This window comes from Terrapene carolina, unplaced genomic scaffold (assembly GCF_002925995.2).
Source record: "Terrapene carolina triunguis isolate 2854851 unplaced genomic scaffold, T_m_triunguis-2.0 Scaffold84, whole genome shotgun sequence".
Classification (NCBI taxonomy): Eukaryota; Metazoa; Chordata; order Testudines; family Emydidae; genus Terrapene; species Terrapene triunguis.
The window spans coordinates 35,243,895-35,258,636 of NW_020664435.1; the positions used below are offsets into that span (position 1 = coordinate 35,243,895).

General features: G+C 41.4%; 2 protein-coding genes across 2 annotated transcripts in view; one reads left to right on the forward strand and one right to left on the reverse strand.

The window, feature by feature from the left end:
* Window positions 1-1,703: 1,703 nt before the first annotated feature.
* Window positions 1,704-3,206, forward strand: RPP38 (ribonuclease P/MRP subunit p38). Its single transcript, XM_029910970.1, has one exon. It carries the CDS (start codon window positions 1,979-1,981, stop codon window positions 2,828-2,830), a length of 852 nt encoding a protein of 283 aa, XP_029766830.1. The 5' UTR covers window positions 1,704-1,978; the 3' UTR covers window positions 2,831-3,206.
* A 3,064-nt stretch (window positions 3,207-6,270) lies between these two features.
* NMT2 (N-myristoyltransferase 2) overlaps window positions 6,271-14,742 on the reverse strand; it is a 57,922-nt gene continuing 49,450 nt past the window's right edge. Inside the window, exons 11-12 of the mRNA XM_026649468.1 lie at window positions 7,109-7,246; window positions 6,271-6,934 (exon numbers count right to left, since the gene is read on the reverse strand). Of these exons, the coding sequence (XP_026505253.1) occupies window positions 6,914-6,934; window positions 7,109-7,246 (159 nt within the window). The 3' untranslated portion in view covers window positions 6,271-6,913. The remainder of the gene's footprint in view (window positions 6,935-7,108; window positions 7,247-14,742) is intronic.

The window sequence follows — 14,742 nt, forward strand, 5'->3', positions numbered from 1 at the left end:
CCCCGCTGAACCCCCCCCAGCGCCGCCGAAACACAACACCCCCCCCCCAGCACCGCCCGTCCCACAGAAACAACCCCCCCAGCGCTGCCGAAACACCCCCCAGTCTCCCCCCGGGAACCCTCCCCCAGCGCTGTCCGCCCCGTGGAAAAAAACCCTCCTTCCCCAGCGCTGCCCTGCTGAAATAGCAGTATTGAACCTTGGTAATATGTTATAGCTGGCCCTAAGGTAGTATACTAAGGTAGTATAATTAAGGTAAAAGAAAAATGTCTTTTTGCTAGAAGTAGAATAAGATCTTCCCCCCACTTTGTAATCAATTGCCCTGTTGAATGAATGAGGTGTGAATGAGGAAGGCGTAGAAGGCAGCACCTCCAGACAGCTGCAACCCTTGGAGAGGGGATGGGAGCCAGACCAGATCAGTAGAACAGGTCAGCTACCGACTCGCTGCTGGCCTCCTCAGCCCCCCCCCCCAGCTCGCCTACTCACCCCCGCCACTGCCCGCCCGCTCACCTCCTCAGCCCCCCACCACCCCGGCTTACCTACTCAGCCCCCCTCCCCTGCCGCCGGCTCACCTGCCCCCCCGCCATTGCCCGCCCGCTTGCCTCCTCAGCCCCCCACCCCTCCAGCTCGCCCGCTTGCCTCCTCAGCCCCCCACCCCTCCAGCTTGCCTACTCATCCCCCGCCACTGCCCGCCCGCTTGCCTCCTCAGCCCCCTCCCTCACCCGCTGCTTGCCTACTCACCCCCCGCGGGCCGCACAGTGAGCCCACGCGGGCCGCATGCGGCCCCCGGGCCGCATGTTGTGCAGGCCTGCTCTAGAGGGAGTTCTGTAATTGTGGATCTTCCCTTGAGAAGGACAGGTCTCAACCTTTCTGATTTGAAACCTGAGCTTCTTTAGTTTAGATGTCACAATACCATGTGTGGAATAACATGCTGCTGTTACAGGTCAAATCTGAGTTTCCATGGAGGCGTACAATAGAATATCTGCCTTTCCTTACTGAAGCCTAAGAATTAGTTTTAAAAAATTGTATCTTCTAAATGCCAGTAAACAAGAACACTTGCTAATGTGAATTACATCGCAAAAGGGGAAAGATTGAGGATGCTAATCAAAGTAAAGATACTTCATGAATTCAAGAATATAAAATAGTTTGCTACAGCTGAGATAGTATAGGTTCAGATCATTGTTCTCTTGATAGTTTCCAAAATATATATGTGCAGCAGTAAAAATTAAATATTTGTTTCCTACAACTTCAACTTGTTTTGACTTAGCAGCCTCTGTGCAGTTTCAGATGTATCACTTTTGGCACAAGTCTTGACTTGTTGCTTTTTCATTAATGAATGGAGCAGGTGCTATGTTACCAAGTAATTACTGAAGTCTAATACTACATAAGAACAGCCACACTGGGTCAGACCAATCCAGCTAGCCCAGTATCCTGTCTCCTGACAGTGGCCAATGCCAGGTGCTTCAGAGGCAATGAACAGAACAGCTTCTGGCAATCGAAGGCTAGGAACACTTAAAGCATGGGGTTGCATCCCAGACCATCTTGACTAATATCCATTGATGGACCTATTCTCTATGAACTTATCTTGTTCTTTTTTGAACCCTGTTATGATTTTGATCTTCACCGCATCCCCTGGCAATGAGTTCACAGATTGACTCTGTGTTGTGGAAGAAGTACTTCCTTTTGTTTTAAAGCTGCTGCCTATTAATTTCATTGGGTGATTCCTGAATGTGCTTTTTGTAAAGATTTAAAAAAAAGTGGTACTGAGCTGGTGTGAAACAGGCTATAGATCTCTTAAAACATTAGGAAAGGTACTAAGAAGCACAAATCTGTTGCAATAGAAAGAGTTTGACTATTGCATGCCCAAGAGAGGCACTTTTTAAAGACTGTTCACTTTGGGTATCTTTAAAATATTAACTAGTAGTTTCCTCTTTTCTCTTATTCATAGCTGAGGTGTCGAAACACAGAGAAAAGCATCAAGATGCCCATAGCACAGGCCAGGGGTGGATCAGTCCGTAAAGCAAAGAAAATTACTGTAAAAACATCTTTAAATAACCCATATGATATCAAGTGGAACACCCTAGAAGGAGATGATATGCACTTTATACTTCAGACCTTGGAAGAAAGGATTAAACACATTGGACTTAAAAAGATTGAGACTCGAAGGAGGAAAAAACGTTCTATTGCAAAAAGGCAAATTAAAGAAAAATGTGATACTAGTGATTGTAGTGTACTTCCAAAGGAGAAGGAAATAGACCATATTCAACAAGAACAAGGATGGACTGACTTAAACGTCAGGAAACAGCTTGCTATTGGAATTAATGAGGTTACTAGATCTTTGGAAAAAAATGAACTACTTCTAGTGCTGGTGTGTAAATCTGCAAAACCTACTATGATCACCATGCACCTTATTCAGCTCAGTGCAAGTCGAGCAGTCCCAGCTGGCCAGGTTCCACGTCTTAGTGAAAGCATAGCTCCTATGCTCGGTTTAACATCTGTTCTAGCACTGGGTTTTAAAAAGAATTCTGATACTTTTACTGAAGTAGTCGAAGCTATAATACCACGGATACCTAGCTTGGATGTGCCCTGGATTCACCATAGAAGTGAGCAACATATGGCGGAGGCATATACTGATCCTTTGGAAATTCAAGATACCGAGCTTATGGAGACCTCAGGGGAGGAGTTCTCTCAAAGCCATAAGTGGAAATGTACTGAAAGCAATAAGTTGGATTCTTCAAATGTAACTTTACAAGCTCTCAGAATTAAAAAGCTTGTTCCAAATCCAAATAAGATACGAAAACCTCCCAAAAATAAAAAAGCTGCTTCAAAATAACTTAGTTTAGTACAGGTCTTTACAGTGGGAGTAAAGTGATTTTGATGTAGTATTGGAAACTGCCCCATGTAACTAAGTTAACTGCTTTTAAATGTCATGGCTTCAGAAGTAAAGTCATTTGACCAATATAAGATGAACTCAGATTTGTTTTGTTCTGACATTAAAGCATGCAATCTATAAAATTGTGCATAAGTGTTAACTGCTTTCTTAAGACGTGCTTAATTATTGTTTAGAGAGCCTGGGTTTACTGGTGTGTGGTATCGTTCTAAAATGTGCATTTGCTATTAATGAAAAGCATCAAGCAAATTCTTTTGTTTTTAGGGAATGAATATACTTAGAACAAAACTCTAAAATTAAATGTAACTATTCAAACAAATGAATATCAAAATTGAAAGTTTATTCAAACAAGTGTCCATGCTGGTATAAACTTTGTTTTTTAAAAGCTGGTCATCTATAAGACGTTTCAAGCAAACATCTGTAACTGGTAGGCACGCACACAGGCTCTGGTTTTGAATGTTAATACTCTGCTCTACGAGGTTGGTTTTGGTCAAGAGATGCATGCTAAACTGGTTTCCAGATATATTTGGTCTCTGATATGCTAAAGGAAAACATTAGTCTTGATCAACATACGAATAATTAAATACTTCTGTTGCAGGAAAAATGCATTTTAAAAAAGACTGTTGTATGCAAACCGAGACATTCTCTCATAGGATCCACATAATACAAAGACGAAGTTAACTGTCAAAATTATTTCACAAAGGGAGTTTAGAAACTATTTCCAATAACTTCAGATATATTTTATGTACTATTGCATGTAAAATGGCAGGTAAGAATTGTAATAATTCCAAATAGCTGAAAATGGTATGATACTTAACTCTTGAAGGGAAATGCACTTTAAGAAACTGCCATAGTAAGCAGTAGAATGTAATGAGAGCACACACCAGATATTTTGCAGGAAATTGTGTAAGGATGTTTAGAAGGTAGGGAACAATGAAGCAGCTCAGACTGCAATAAAAAAAAAAAGTGTATAATCTCAACAAAATAGAAGTTGTTTACTTAGATCTCACATTTTACTCAAAATCTACTACTGTCCTTCAGGAAGAAAGCTAGCAAAAACCTCTTTCTTTAAGTGAGCCTGTGTTTTTGTTTTTAAATAGGGGAGAAACTTCTATGTTCCAGGTCAAAGATTATCTAGGCTGCCTGTATTCTGGATTCCCCTTCTCCCTCCACTCATGTACAAGTTAAGGGGACAAATTAAAAAGGGCCAAAAGCAAACTGCAGCCGAGGCTTCTAATAGCAAAATGCCCGCAGGCCCCTGCCTGGGGGGGGGGGGGGGAAGGCAGCTACTAATTTTTAGCCTTGCTGTGTGTGTTCTTTGGGCTTGTCACTCAGGAAAGTTAAGGTGAATCAACAAAAAGGGTAAATTAAAGCACATTACCACCCCAATAGCTGTTCTCATTCAGGAATAAAATGGCCTTAGTTTAAGATAGTGTTTCCCAAGCAGTGGCTTGTGGGAAGGTTCTAGATGGGTTGCCATGTCCAGGGTCAGAATAACCTGTTGCTGAGCCCAGACTTAGGCTAACATATACTTTTCCCAGCTTGGTGCAGATGGAAGGCTCCAATGCGGTAGGGGTGTTGGAGAGAGAACCTGCCCAGCTCTCACCCACAGCAGCAGCTCTTGTCCTATGGGACACGGTCCAGTTCCCCATGCTGGGTGTTGCAACTTGATGCTTGTGGTCACAGTGCCACTCAAGTTTGGTGCAGCTACTCTATCGTGATAGAGTAGAAGGGCCAAACAGGAGTGGCATTGCAACCTTGTGTGCCATGATGCAGTACCACTCAAATTTGGCCTGGCCACCCCTCTGTCAAACATGAGTGGTGCTGCACCCCCATGCATCCAATTGCAATGCCCAGAGCTGGGGCCAACCCTCCCCCCCAGACTGGAGCTGCCACTGGGGTGAGTCCAGGGTGAGCTCCAAACCCTCCCCCCACCTCTGAACCTAGATGGCATTTAGGGTTGCAGTGCTGGGGCTGAGGGTTCATATATGTAATAGTAGGTGCAAAAAAAGACAAAATGCAGTTTGTAGCTCACATTAATAAATTCAGAAACCACTGGTTTAATCCTCACTCTTTGGCAGAGAATTAAACTATCGCAGACTAAGGCTGCTTTATTCTTGCATGAGAGCATCCATGTGAGTGGTTAATAGGCTTTAACTTATGCACATCAATGTAAGGTTAAGTTGATTTGTCATAACTTTCCTGGATGTGCCTGTGTAGACACAGCATGTGTTCTTCAGGCCAGCAATAGGCCCTCAGTGACTTTAAGGTACAAACCATTTTAGCTTTAATGACATAAGTGGCTAATTAAATCCTACTATGGATAATTGGAAGCCAACACTGGGGGGTTGGAATGTACTACCTTTCAAAGTCTAATATAGACAAGGGCAGTGTGCTTTAACTTGAGCACATATGGAAGCAGGCTGCACTGTGCACATTAGAGTAACTGTGTATTAGTATGGGTTAGAACACATTTACCTAGCAATATGCCTTTAAATCATAGTTTAGACAAAGCCTGAGAGCCTGTTACCCCTGTACATATGGGGTAGAGTCCCCTTCCATTATAAAAGAATGACTTTTATGAGATAAGCTGCCATACAAGGTGTTAAGTCCAGTGCTAGAGGCAGAACTAAATCAATCTCTCTCTCTCTACATTGCTAATTTCAGACAGCTCCTGAAGTTGAGCAAAATTTGCTTTCTCATTTAGAATTATGGGGGTGTTAAAGCCAGGTTTATCCATAAATATTTCACCAAATATTCAAGTAATGTCCAAAATACCTGCACAGCATGTAACCTTCACCACTATTTGGCACTTTCAGCTAGAAGTGTAGATTTTGCTGCTCATGTGACTATAGCATACCTAAACTCTAAGAATTGCCATCACAATTTAAGCTATGAATATGACATTATGGAACGTATTCCAAATGCTTCTGGTTGCAGAGCATTCATGAGGAAATAAAAATCAAGTTGTTGCATTTAAGTTAAGGCCAGTACATAGTCTTTCCAGGGGATAGGGAGAAGATTACTGGTACTATATGCAGTGAAACCTTTTGTTCAAAATTCAGGATAAAAACACTACCAGTAACAATTTATGAATACTTATTTACACAAGATACTTTTCGTTAGAATTACAGACTTCAAAGTAGACAAAGAAATATGTGCAATTTTGCAGAAGCATTGAAAACATTCAAAACTATAAATAGTTTGATAGCATTACCAAAATTCTTAGTTTTACACACAGGCTGATGTTGATCTACTGAGGAAAAACTAAGGTTTTGTGCCACAACTATAAATTAAGTACAGTAATTTATAATCATTCTGGCAACAGATATCTGCACTGAACAGTGCAATACTACTGAATCAATCCACTGATCTATTGAAGATCAAAGTACAAATCTGTATTTTTATTGATTTGGCAGCGTTGCTTATGGAGAAACAAATGCACTAGTCAAACCAGCACATTTTCATACTGCTCCAGTTACAAAAACATCCAAGACTTTCATATTAGCTACAAATGTATCATAACTCCATTATTTTACCCCAAATGATGACATCCATGTGAATTTTATAAGCAAAGATACTCAGTTTGGATCCTTCATTCTGTTACACTGACAAACATACACCACCACTTAATAAATAGAAATGCAGCAGTTCATTCACATAATAGCAAAGATTTTCGTACCCCTAATCCACCACTGCAGTTCAGTTTGTACAAAACAGTCTTTTCTACAGAGTGGAAAAAAATACCGTCTTTTTATCAAGGTGCGAGCTAAGCTTTGAAAATTAAATGAATGTGCTTTTATTCTTTTTATGGACAATAAAAGTTTCATGAACTTTCCATTTTATCTGAAAATGTGAAAATTGGTCAGCTACGGATTTCTTCATTATTTTAGATTTGATGGATTATTTCAATTTCACTGATGTTGTGCTTTTATTCCTCTTGAACAATACTGTTCCAAGAACTGTTATGTAGATTAAATCAATCCAAATGACAGCTTCAGAGTTCTAGAAACACAAGGGTCCTCCTTATTGTAATACAAGGCCAACCTAAAGTAAGAGCAAAATGCAGTAGTTAATGCAAGTATAGCAACAAATATTGGCTTTTTGAACTTAATTATGAATCTTAGATGTTCAATTAAAAAAATTAAGTTTTGACAGTTTTGACATTCTTAAATTAATTTATTTTTATTAACTGTGCACAGCAGCTCTTTTCTCTCTTACCTTTTCGGATTCCATGCCAGGACACCGCCAGTTGTACAAATAATACTGCAAGTTCCCATCTCCTATCCCAAACTTGAGTTTTTCCAGGAATGTTTTGTTTTCCATCAAGTCTAGTGCATTGAACACATCAAATCCTTTCTGGAAATATCAAAACATTTTTGAAATTTTATTTTGATTTTCAAATGATACTTTATATATACACATAATGGGTATAAATGTATCCGAGAGTCTAATGATTTTCACTAAATAGACATTAGATTTGATCCTGCATTCTGATATGCATGCAGAATAGAAAGTAATTCTGTCTGCGTATCACATAGGGGAATTTAGACTGAAGGTTGTATCTCTAGAACAGTGGTTCTTAACCTATTTACCATTGTGGGACGCATACAGCTCTCTATGTGTTATGTGGGCCCCATCCACAATACAATACATCAGGGGTTCTCAAACTTCATTGCACCGGGACCCCCTTCTGACAACAAAAATTACTACATGACCCCAGCAGGGGGGACAGAAACCTGAGCCCCACCAAGCCCTGCCGCCCTGGGCAGGGGGGGCACAGCATATGCCCTGCCACCCCAGGTTGGTGTGAAGCTAAATGGAAGCTGAAGCTTAATGGAAGCCAAAGCTCAGGCTTTGGCTTCAGTCCCAGGCCCCAGCAAGTCTAACGCCAGCCCTGGCGACCCCATTAAAACAGGGTTGCGACCCACTTTGAGGTTCCGACCCACAGTTTGAGAACCACTGCAATACTTCTGCAAAAAATAAAAAAAAAAAAAAAAAAAAAGATTTAGTATTTGTTATATGACAGCAATACGATTCAAATCAATTTAGTACCTTTCATTTCAATACTGGCAAATGTCTATCAAGAGCATTTTAAATTAGCAAAATAAGTCAAGACATTAACTTAAAATTAATTTACTGGAGGGGTGGCATGGCATGACACGCTGCCGCTGGCAGCCTGGCTGGGCTGGGTGCCTGGAGAGCATGGCTGCGGAGCCTGCCTGCAAAGATGAAGAGCCCTGCCCGGGGTGGGGTGCTCACCCGAGCCAGGGACTGTCCTCCAGGCACCCAGTCCCCCCCACCCAGGGAATGCCCCACATCATCCAACCCTCCTGGGACTGTCCCCCCAGCATCCAAACACCCCCCCAACAGTGGTCTGGCACATGTGCCTGCTTTGCAGAGACAGAGTGCCCTGTCCAGGGCAGAACAGCCCCCCCAGGGACTGCCCCCTCCAGCATCCAGTCCTCCACCCAGGAACTGCCCCCCCAGCACCTGCTCCCAGCCCTCAACCCCTCCATCCAGGGACTGTGCCTATCTAGCCTCCCATCCAAGGACTGCCCCCAGCCACCAGTCCACACACATACAGTCTGTCCCCCATGCACTGGCTGCACCTTCCTTCCCACGCCCCAGCCCCCTGCACTCCCTCCCTGGGGCCCTAGCCCCCTGAATCCTCCTTCCCGTGCCCACTGGTCTCCTACATAAGAACGGCCGTACTGGGTCAGAACAAAGGTCCATCTAGCCCAGTATCCTGTCTACCAACAGTGGCCAATGCCAGGTGCCCCAGAGGGAGTGAACCTAACAGGTAATGATCAAGTGATCTCTCTCCTGCCATCCATCTCCACCCTCTGACAAACAGAGTCTAGGGACACCATTCCTTACCCATCCTGGCTAATAGACATTAATGGACTTAACCTCCATGAATTTATCCAGTTCTCTTTTAAACACTGTTATAGTCCTAGCCTTCACAACCTCCTCAGGCAAGGAGTTCCACAAGTTGACTGTGCGCTGTGTGAAGATCTTCTTCCTTTTATTTGTTTTAAACCTGCTGCCTATTAATTTCATTTGATGATCCCTAGTTCTTGTATTATGGGAATAAGTACGTAACTTTTCCTTATCTACTTTCTCCACATCACTCATGATTTTATATACCTCTATCATATCCCCCCTTTAGTCTCCTCTTTTCCAAGCTGAAAAGTCCTAGCCTCTTTAATCTCTCCTCATATGGGACCCATTCCAAACCCCTAATCATTTTAGTTGCCCTTCTCTGAACCTTTTCTAGTGCCAGTATATCTTTTTTGAGATGAGGAGACCACATCTGTATGCAGTATTCAAGATATGGGCGTACCATTGATTTATATAAGGGCAATAATATATTCTCCTTCTTATTCTCTATCCCCTTTTTATTGATACCTAACATCCTGTTTGCTTTTTTGACCGCCTGTGCACACTGCGTGGACGTCTTCAGAGAACTATCCACGACGACTCCAAGGTCTTTTTCCTGATTCACTGTAGCTAAATTAGCCCCCATCATATTGTATGTATAGTTGGGGTTATTTTTTCCAATGTGCATTACTTTACATTTATCCACATTAAATTTCATTTGCCATTTTGTTGCCCAGTCAATTAGTTTTGTGAGATCTTTTTGAAGTTCTTCACAGTCTGCTTTGGTCTTAACTATCTTGAGCAGTTTAGTATCATCTGCAAACTTTTCCACCTCACTTTTTACCCCTTTCTCCAGATCATTTATGAATAAGTTGAATAGGATTGGTCCTAGGACTGACCCTTGGGGAACACCACTAGTTACCCCTCTCCATTCTGAGAATTTACCATTAATTCCTACCCTTTGTTCCCTGTCTTTTAACCAGTTCTCAATCCATGAAAGGACCTTCCTTTTTATTCCATGACAACTTAATTTACGTAAGAGCCTTTGGTAAGGGACCTTGTCAAAGGCTTTCTGGAAATCTAAGTACACTATGTCCACTGGATCCCCCTTGTCCACATGTTTGTTGACCCCTTCAAAGAACTCTAATAGATTAATAAGACACGATTTCCCTTTAGAGAAACCATGTTGACTTTTGCCCAACAATTTATGTTCTTCAATGTGTCTGACAATTTTATTCTTTACTATTGTTTTGACTAATTTGCCCGGTACCAACGTTAAACTTACCGGTCTGTAATTGCTGGGATCACCTCTGGAGCCCTTTTTAAATATTGGCGTTACATTAGCTATCTTCCAGTCGTTGGGTACAGAAGCCGATTTAAAGGACAGGTTACCAACCCTAGTTAATAGTTCCGCAACTTCACATTTGAGTTCTTTCAGAACTCTTGGGTGAATGCCATCTGGACCCGGTGACTTGTTAATGTTAAGTTTATCAATTAATTCCAAAACCTCCTCTAGTGACACTTCAATCTGTGACAGTTCTTCAGATTTGTCACCTACAAAAGCCGGCTCAGGTTTGGGAATCTCCATAACATCCCCAGCCGTGAAGACTGAAGCAAAGAATCCATTTAGTTTCTCCGCAATGACTTTATCGTCTTTAAGGGCTCCTTTTGTATCTCGATCATCGAGGGGCCCCACTGGTTGTTTAGCAGGCTTCCTGCTTCTGATGTACTTAAACATTTTGTTATTACCTTTTGAGTTTTTGGCTAGCCATTCTTCAAACTCTTTGGCTTTTTTTATTACATTTTTATACTTAATTTGGCAGTGTTTATGCTCCTTTCTATTTACCTCACTAGGATTTGACTTCCACTTTTTAAAGGAAGTCTTTTTATCTCTCACTGCTTCTTTTACATGGTTGTTAAGCCACGGTGGCTTTTTTTTAGTCTTTTACTGTGTTTCTTAATTTGGGGTACACATTTAAGTTGGGCCTCTATTATGGTGTCTTTAAAAAGTGCCCATGCAGCTTGCAGGGATTTCACTTTAGTCACTGTACCTTTTAATTTCTGTTTAACTAACCCCCTCATTTTTCCATAGTTCCCCTTTTTGAAATTAAATGCCACAGTGTTGGGCTGTTGAGATGTTCTTCCCACCACAGGGATGTTAAATTTTATTATATTATGGTCACTATTTCCAAGCGGTCCTGTTATAGTTACCTCTTGGACCAGCTCCTGCGCTCCACTCAGGACTAAATCTAGAGTTGCCTCTCCCCTGGTGGGTTCCCATACCAGCTGCTCCAAGAAGCAGTCATTTAAAGTATCGAGAAATTTTGTCGCTGCATTTCGTCCTGAGGTGACATGTTCCCAGTCAATATGGGGATAATTGAAATCCCCCACTATTATTGAGTTCTTAATTTTGATAGCCTCTCTAATTTCCCTTAGCATTTCATCATTACTATCACTGTCCTGGTCAGGTGGTCGATAATAGATCCCTAATGTTATATTCTTATTAGAGCATGAAATTACTATCCATAGAGATTCTATGGAACATGTGGATTCACTTAAGATTTTTACTTCATTTGATTCTACATTTTCTTTCACATATAGTGCCACTCCCCGCCCCGCACGACCTGTTCTGTCCTTCCGATATATTTTGTACTCCGGAATGATTGTGTCCCATTGATTGCGCTCAGTCCACCCAGGTTTCTGTGATGCCTATTATATCAATATCCTCCTTTATCATGAGGCACTCTAGTTCACCCGTCTTATTATTTAGACTTCTAGCATTTGTGTACAAGCACTTAAAAACTTGTCACTGTTTATTTGTCTGCCCTTTTCTGATGTGTCTGATTCTTTATGTGAATGTTTCTCGTCTGATCTGGCCCTTACATTATCCTCTTCCATCCTCTGCTCCTGACTACAACCTAGAGAATCTCTATCAATAGACTCTCCTCTAAGAAGTCTCTGTCCGATCCACATGCTCCTCTGCAGCAGTCGGCTTTCCCCCATCTCCTAGTTTAAAAACTGCTCTGCAACCTTTTTAATGTTAAGTGCCAGCAGTCTAGTTCCACTTTGGTTTAGGTGGAGCCCATCCTTCCTGTATAGGCTCCCCCTATTCCAAAAGTTTCCCCAATTCCTAATTAATCTAAACCCTTCCTCTCTACACCATCGTCTCATCCACACATTGAGACTCTGAAGCTCTGCCTGCCTACCTGGCCCTGCGCGTGGAACTGGGAGCATACCTTGGTTACACATAGCTTAGCCATGCAGCCTGCCCTGCCCGCCTGCCACTGCAGTCCTAGTGCCAGGGAGCCTGCTCCAGCCAGGGTCACTGGACCCATGGGGTAAAGGTGGGATGGGGGAGGGGCGCTGAGCACCCTGGTTTCCTGCTGATGCTTCTAGGCCTGATCCTGTGCCGCCCCATTTTTGCACCCCCCTGCTGGCTCTGTGCCAGGGGCATGTGGTCCTCCCACCCTGCCATAGTTAGAGCCCTGAGAATGTCACAACATGGGCTGTAGCTATGTGCTGATTGGGCCACAAGTGGCCCGCGGGGTGAGAACCACTGCTCTCGGAGGTAGGACACCGTCAGGTGACATTCAGGAGTAAAACATCAAAATAATCCGAATGCAGTTTCAATGTTATATGTTTGTTTCTTTGCACAATAGTCATCAAGGTTGATCTTAGTTTAGTCTACATTAAACTGCATTTGAGCAGGCACAATACTAGCTGCTACAGTTGAGGCTGCATAAACATATCAATCCTAACCTGTTTTCAGTCATTTATATATTTTATATTTTCAGGATTTAATTTGTTCAAGTTTGGTCCCTTCTTAAAAGTGATGCAAGAATTTGATCTCCTTCTATGTCTTCATTGCATGTGCCCCTCTCCTGCTCACTTGCCCTCTGCCAACTGTCCCCTCCCTCCCTTTCCCCAAATCCATTGCCATTACAGAAGTCTCTTTATCATCAAGTTGCCACAGAAACTGAGTAGTCTTAAATTTCTACTGTAAAACTGGCCTTTACACATTCCCATCCACCCGATTCCCTTCGACTCTTTGTTAAACTGACTCATTATTATTATTTATTATTTGTATTATTGTAGTGCCTAGGAGTTCTAGTATTTAATTAGGCTCTGATATTGCCATTTGTCACACACTTGCTGCACTTTTGTCATGCTCCATTGAATTCACTGGGGCTCTCCTCTGTGTGAGTGCAGCACACCACTAGGTACAACTGTAATACAAATTATTAGTACCAGCAACAATGTTCAGCTGTTTGAGACTGGGAAAAAAAACCCTTCCCCCTTATAAAGAAAAAGTGATTAAAAAAAAAACATTAATGCTGGAATAGTAGGAAGCATAAGCTGAAATTTGGCATGCAAACAGACTTCTGCCATAATAAGTGCCTTTAAATATTTTGGTGAAAATATTTTTGTTCTGACCAAGTTATTGCCCCTTTGAAAAAAAAAATCACACACCATATATGCCCAGTAAATATTGCACAGATTTCTCACTATGTTATGCTACTAAAGAAGTTCTTGCCATGCATACATATGTCTAAGTTAGATGTGCTGTGAAAAAATGTACAGAAAGTACACACACAAAAAGAGGCAAGGCCTCTGCATCTGGGAAAGTAAAAGCTGAACTACTCCAAAATTAGCAGTAGAGCCTTTCTCCTGCAGAAATTCCATCAGAACTAAGTGAAAAGAACATTAAAGCTGCACAGTTAAGCACTCAAAAGTCAGGAAATGACAAAGTTAAATCTGTACATACAATCTTAACTCACAGCCTACACTGCAATCTAATTATCACATAATTTCACAAGATATAGAATTTTCTTTATAATTTTAGATATACACATGTAGCAACTTGTAATTCTTCATTCTTGAATATGTATAGCATTTTTATTATGTATAGTCCAGTATATTTTGGTTGATTTAAGCCACTGACTTCAATAGAAGCTGAAAAGTGCTCTGTACCTCTGAAAAAGTCTGGCCACTTATTTAAGGTGCCTAAACATAGATTTAGGTATTTAACTTTACACATCCAAGTTTGAAACTCCTGGTCTACATGAATATATGTGTTTAGAACAATTCATATTAAAACCACTGTTAAATGAACACAGAACTTACAACTCTGAAAGTCTCATGCAGTTTTATAAAGAGCTGCACTTTCTGTACCACAAATTACTGCCAAAAGGACAGCTTCCTGTTTTCCTTTTATTTAAGAGTGATTTCTGTTTGTAATTAGCTTGTGATTAGGTGATATTTTACATTCCCTCTCTCCACCTTCATCTAAAACATCGAGGACCAGATTTTTAAAGGTATTTAGGTGCCTAAAGATGCAGATAGACACCTAGTGGGATTTTCAAAATTGCCCAGGCATCAAATCTCAATGGGATCTAGACACCTAGATGCTTTTGAAAGTCACATTAGGCACCTATCTGAATCCTCAGGTGCCTAAATACTTTTTGAAAATCTGACCCTGAACCTCCAGTAGTGTGCTGGCCCCTGAACACCATGCTGGGACTTACAGTATTTACTTGGATCATAAACACTACTTCCTGCATCTGATGGGTATATCTCCCATTCAAGTTCCAACCCACCCCAATCCTGTTTAGTTTAAGAAATCCATCAGGACCACGCTCAAGGTACAATACCTCATATAATTAAAAAATATTAGAATGATCATGATACATAGTTAGTCCTTCTGTTACCATTAACCTGTCTTTGTGAGTTGTTTCTGATTTATATACACAAAGTAAAATATTAAGTAACTACATACTGCTGGAGACCTCAGTCTTAGCTTCAAGTAAATAAAGGTACTCCGCTTGCATATAAATCTAAACAACATCCTATTTTAACAAGGTACTAAGTGTTTTTCTGAATGAGTATAATTTACAAAAGTAAAGCAAGTTAACACACTTTGTTCATTAAATGTGCCACTGGATTCTCAGCAGAAAGAAATATTTGCATGTTTC

Excerpts from the sequence above, each read along its gene's own strand:
- RPP38 (XM_029910970.1), top strand. The coding sequence starts at position 1,979 with ATGCCCATAGCACAGGCCAGGGGTGGATCAGTCCGTAAAGCAAAGAAA.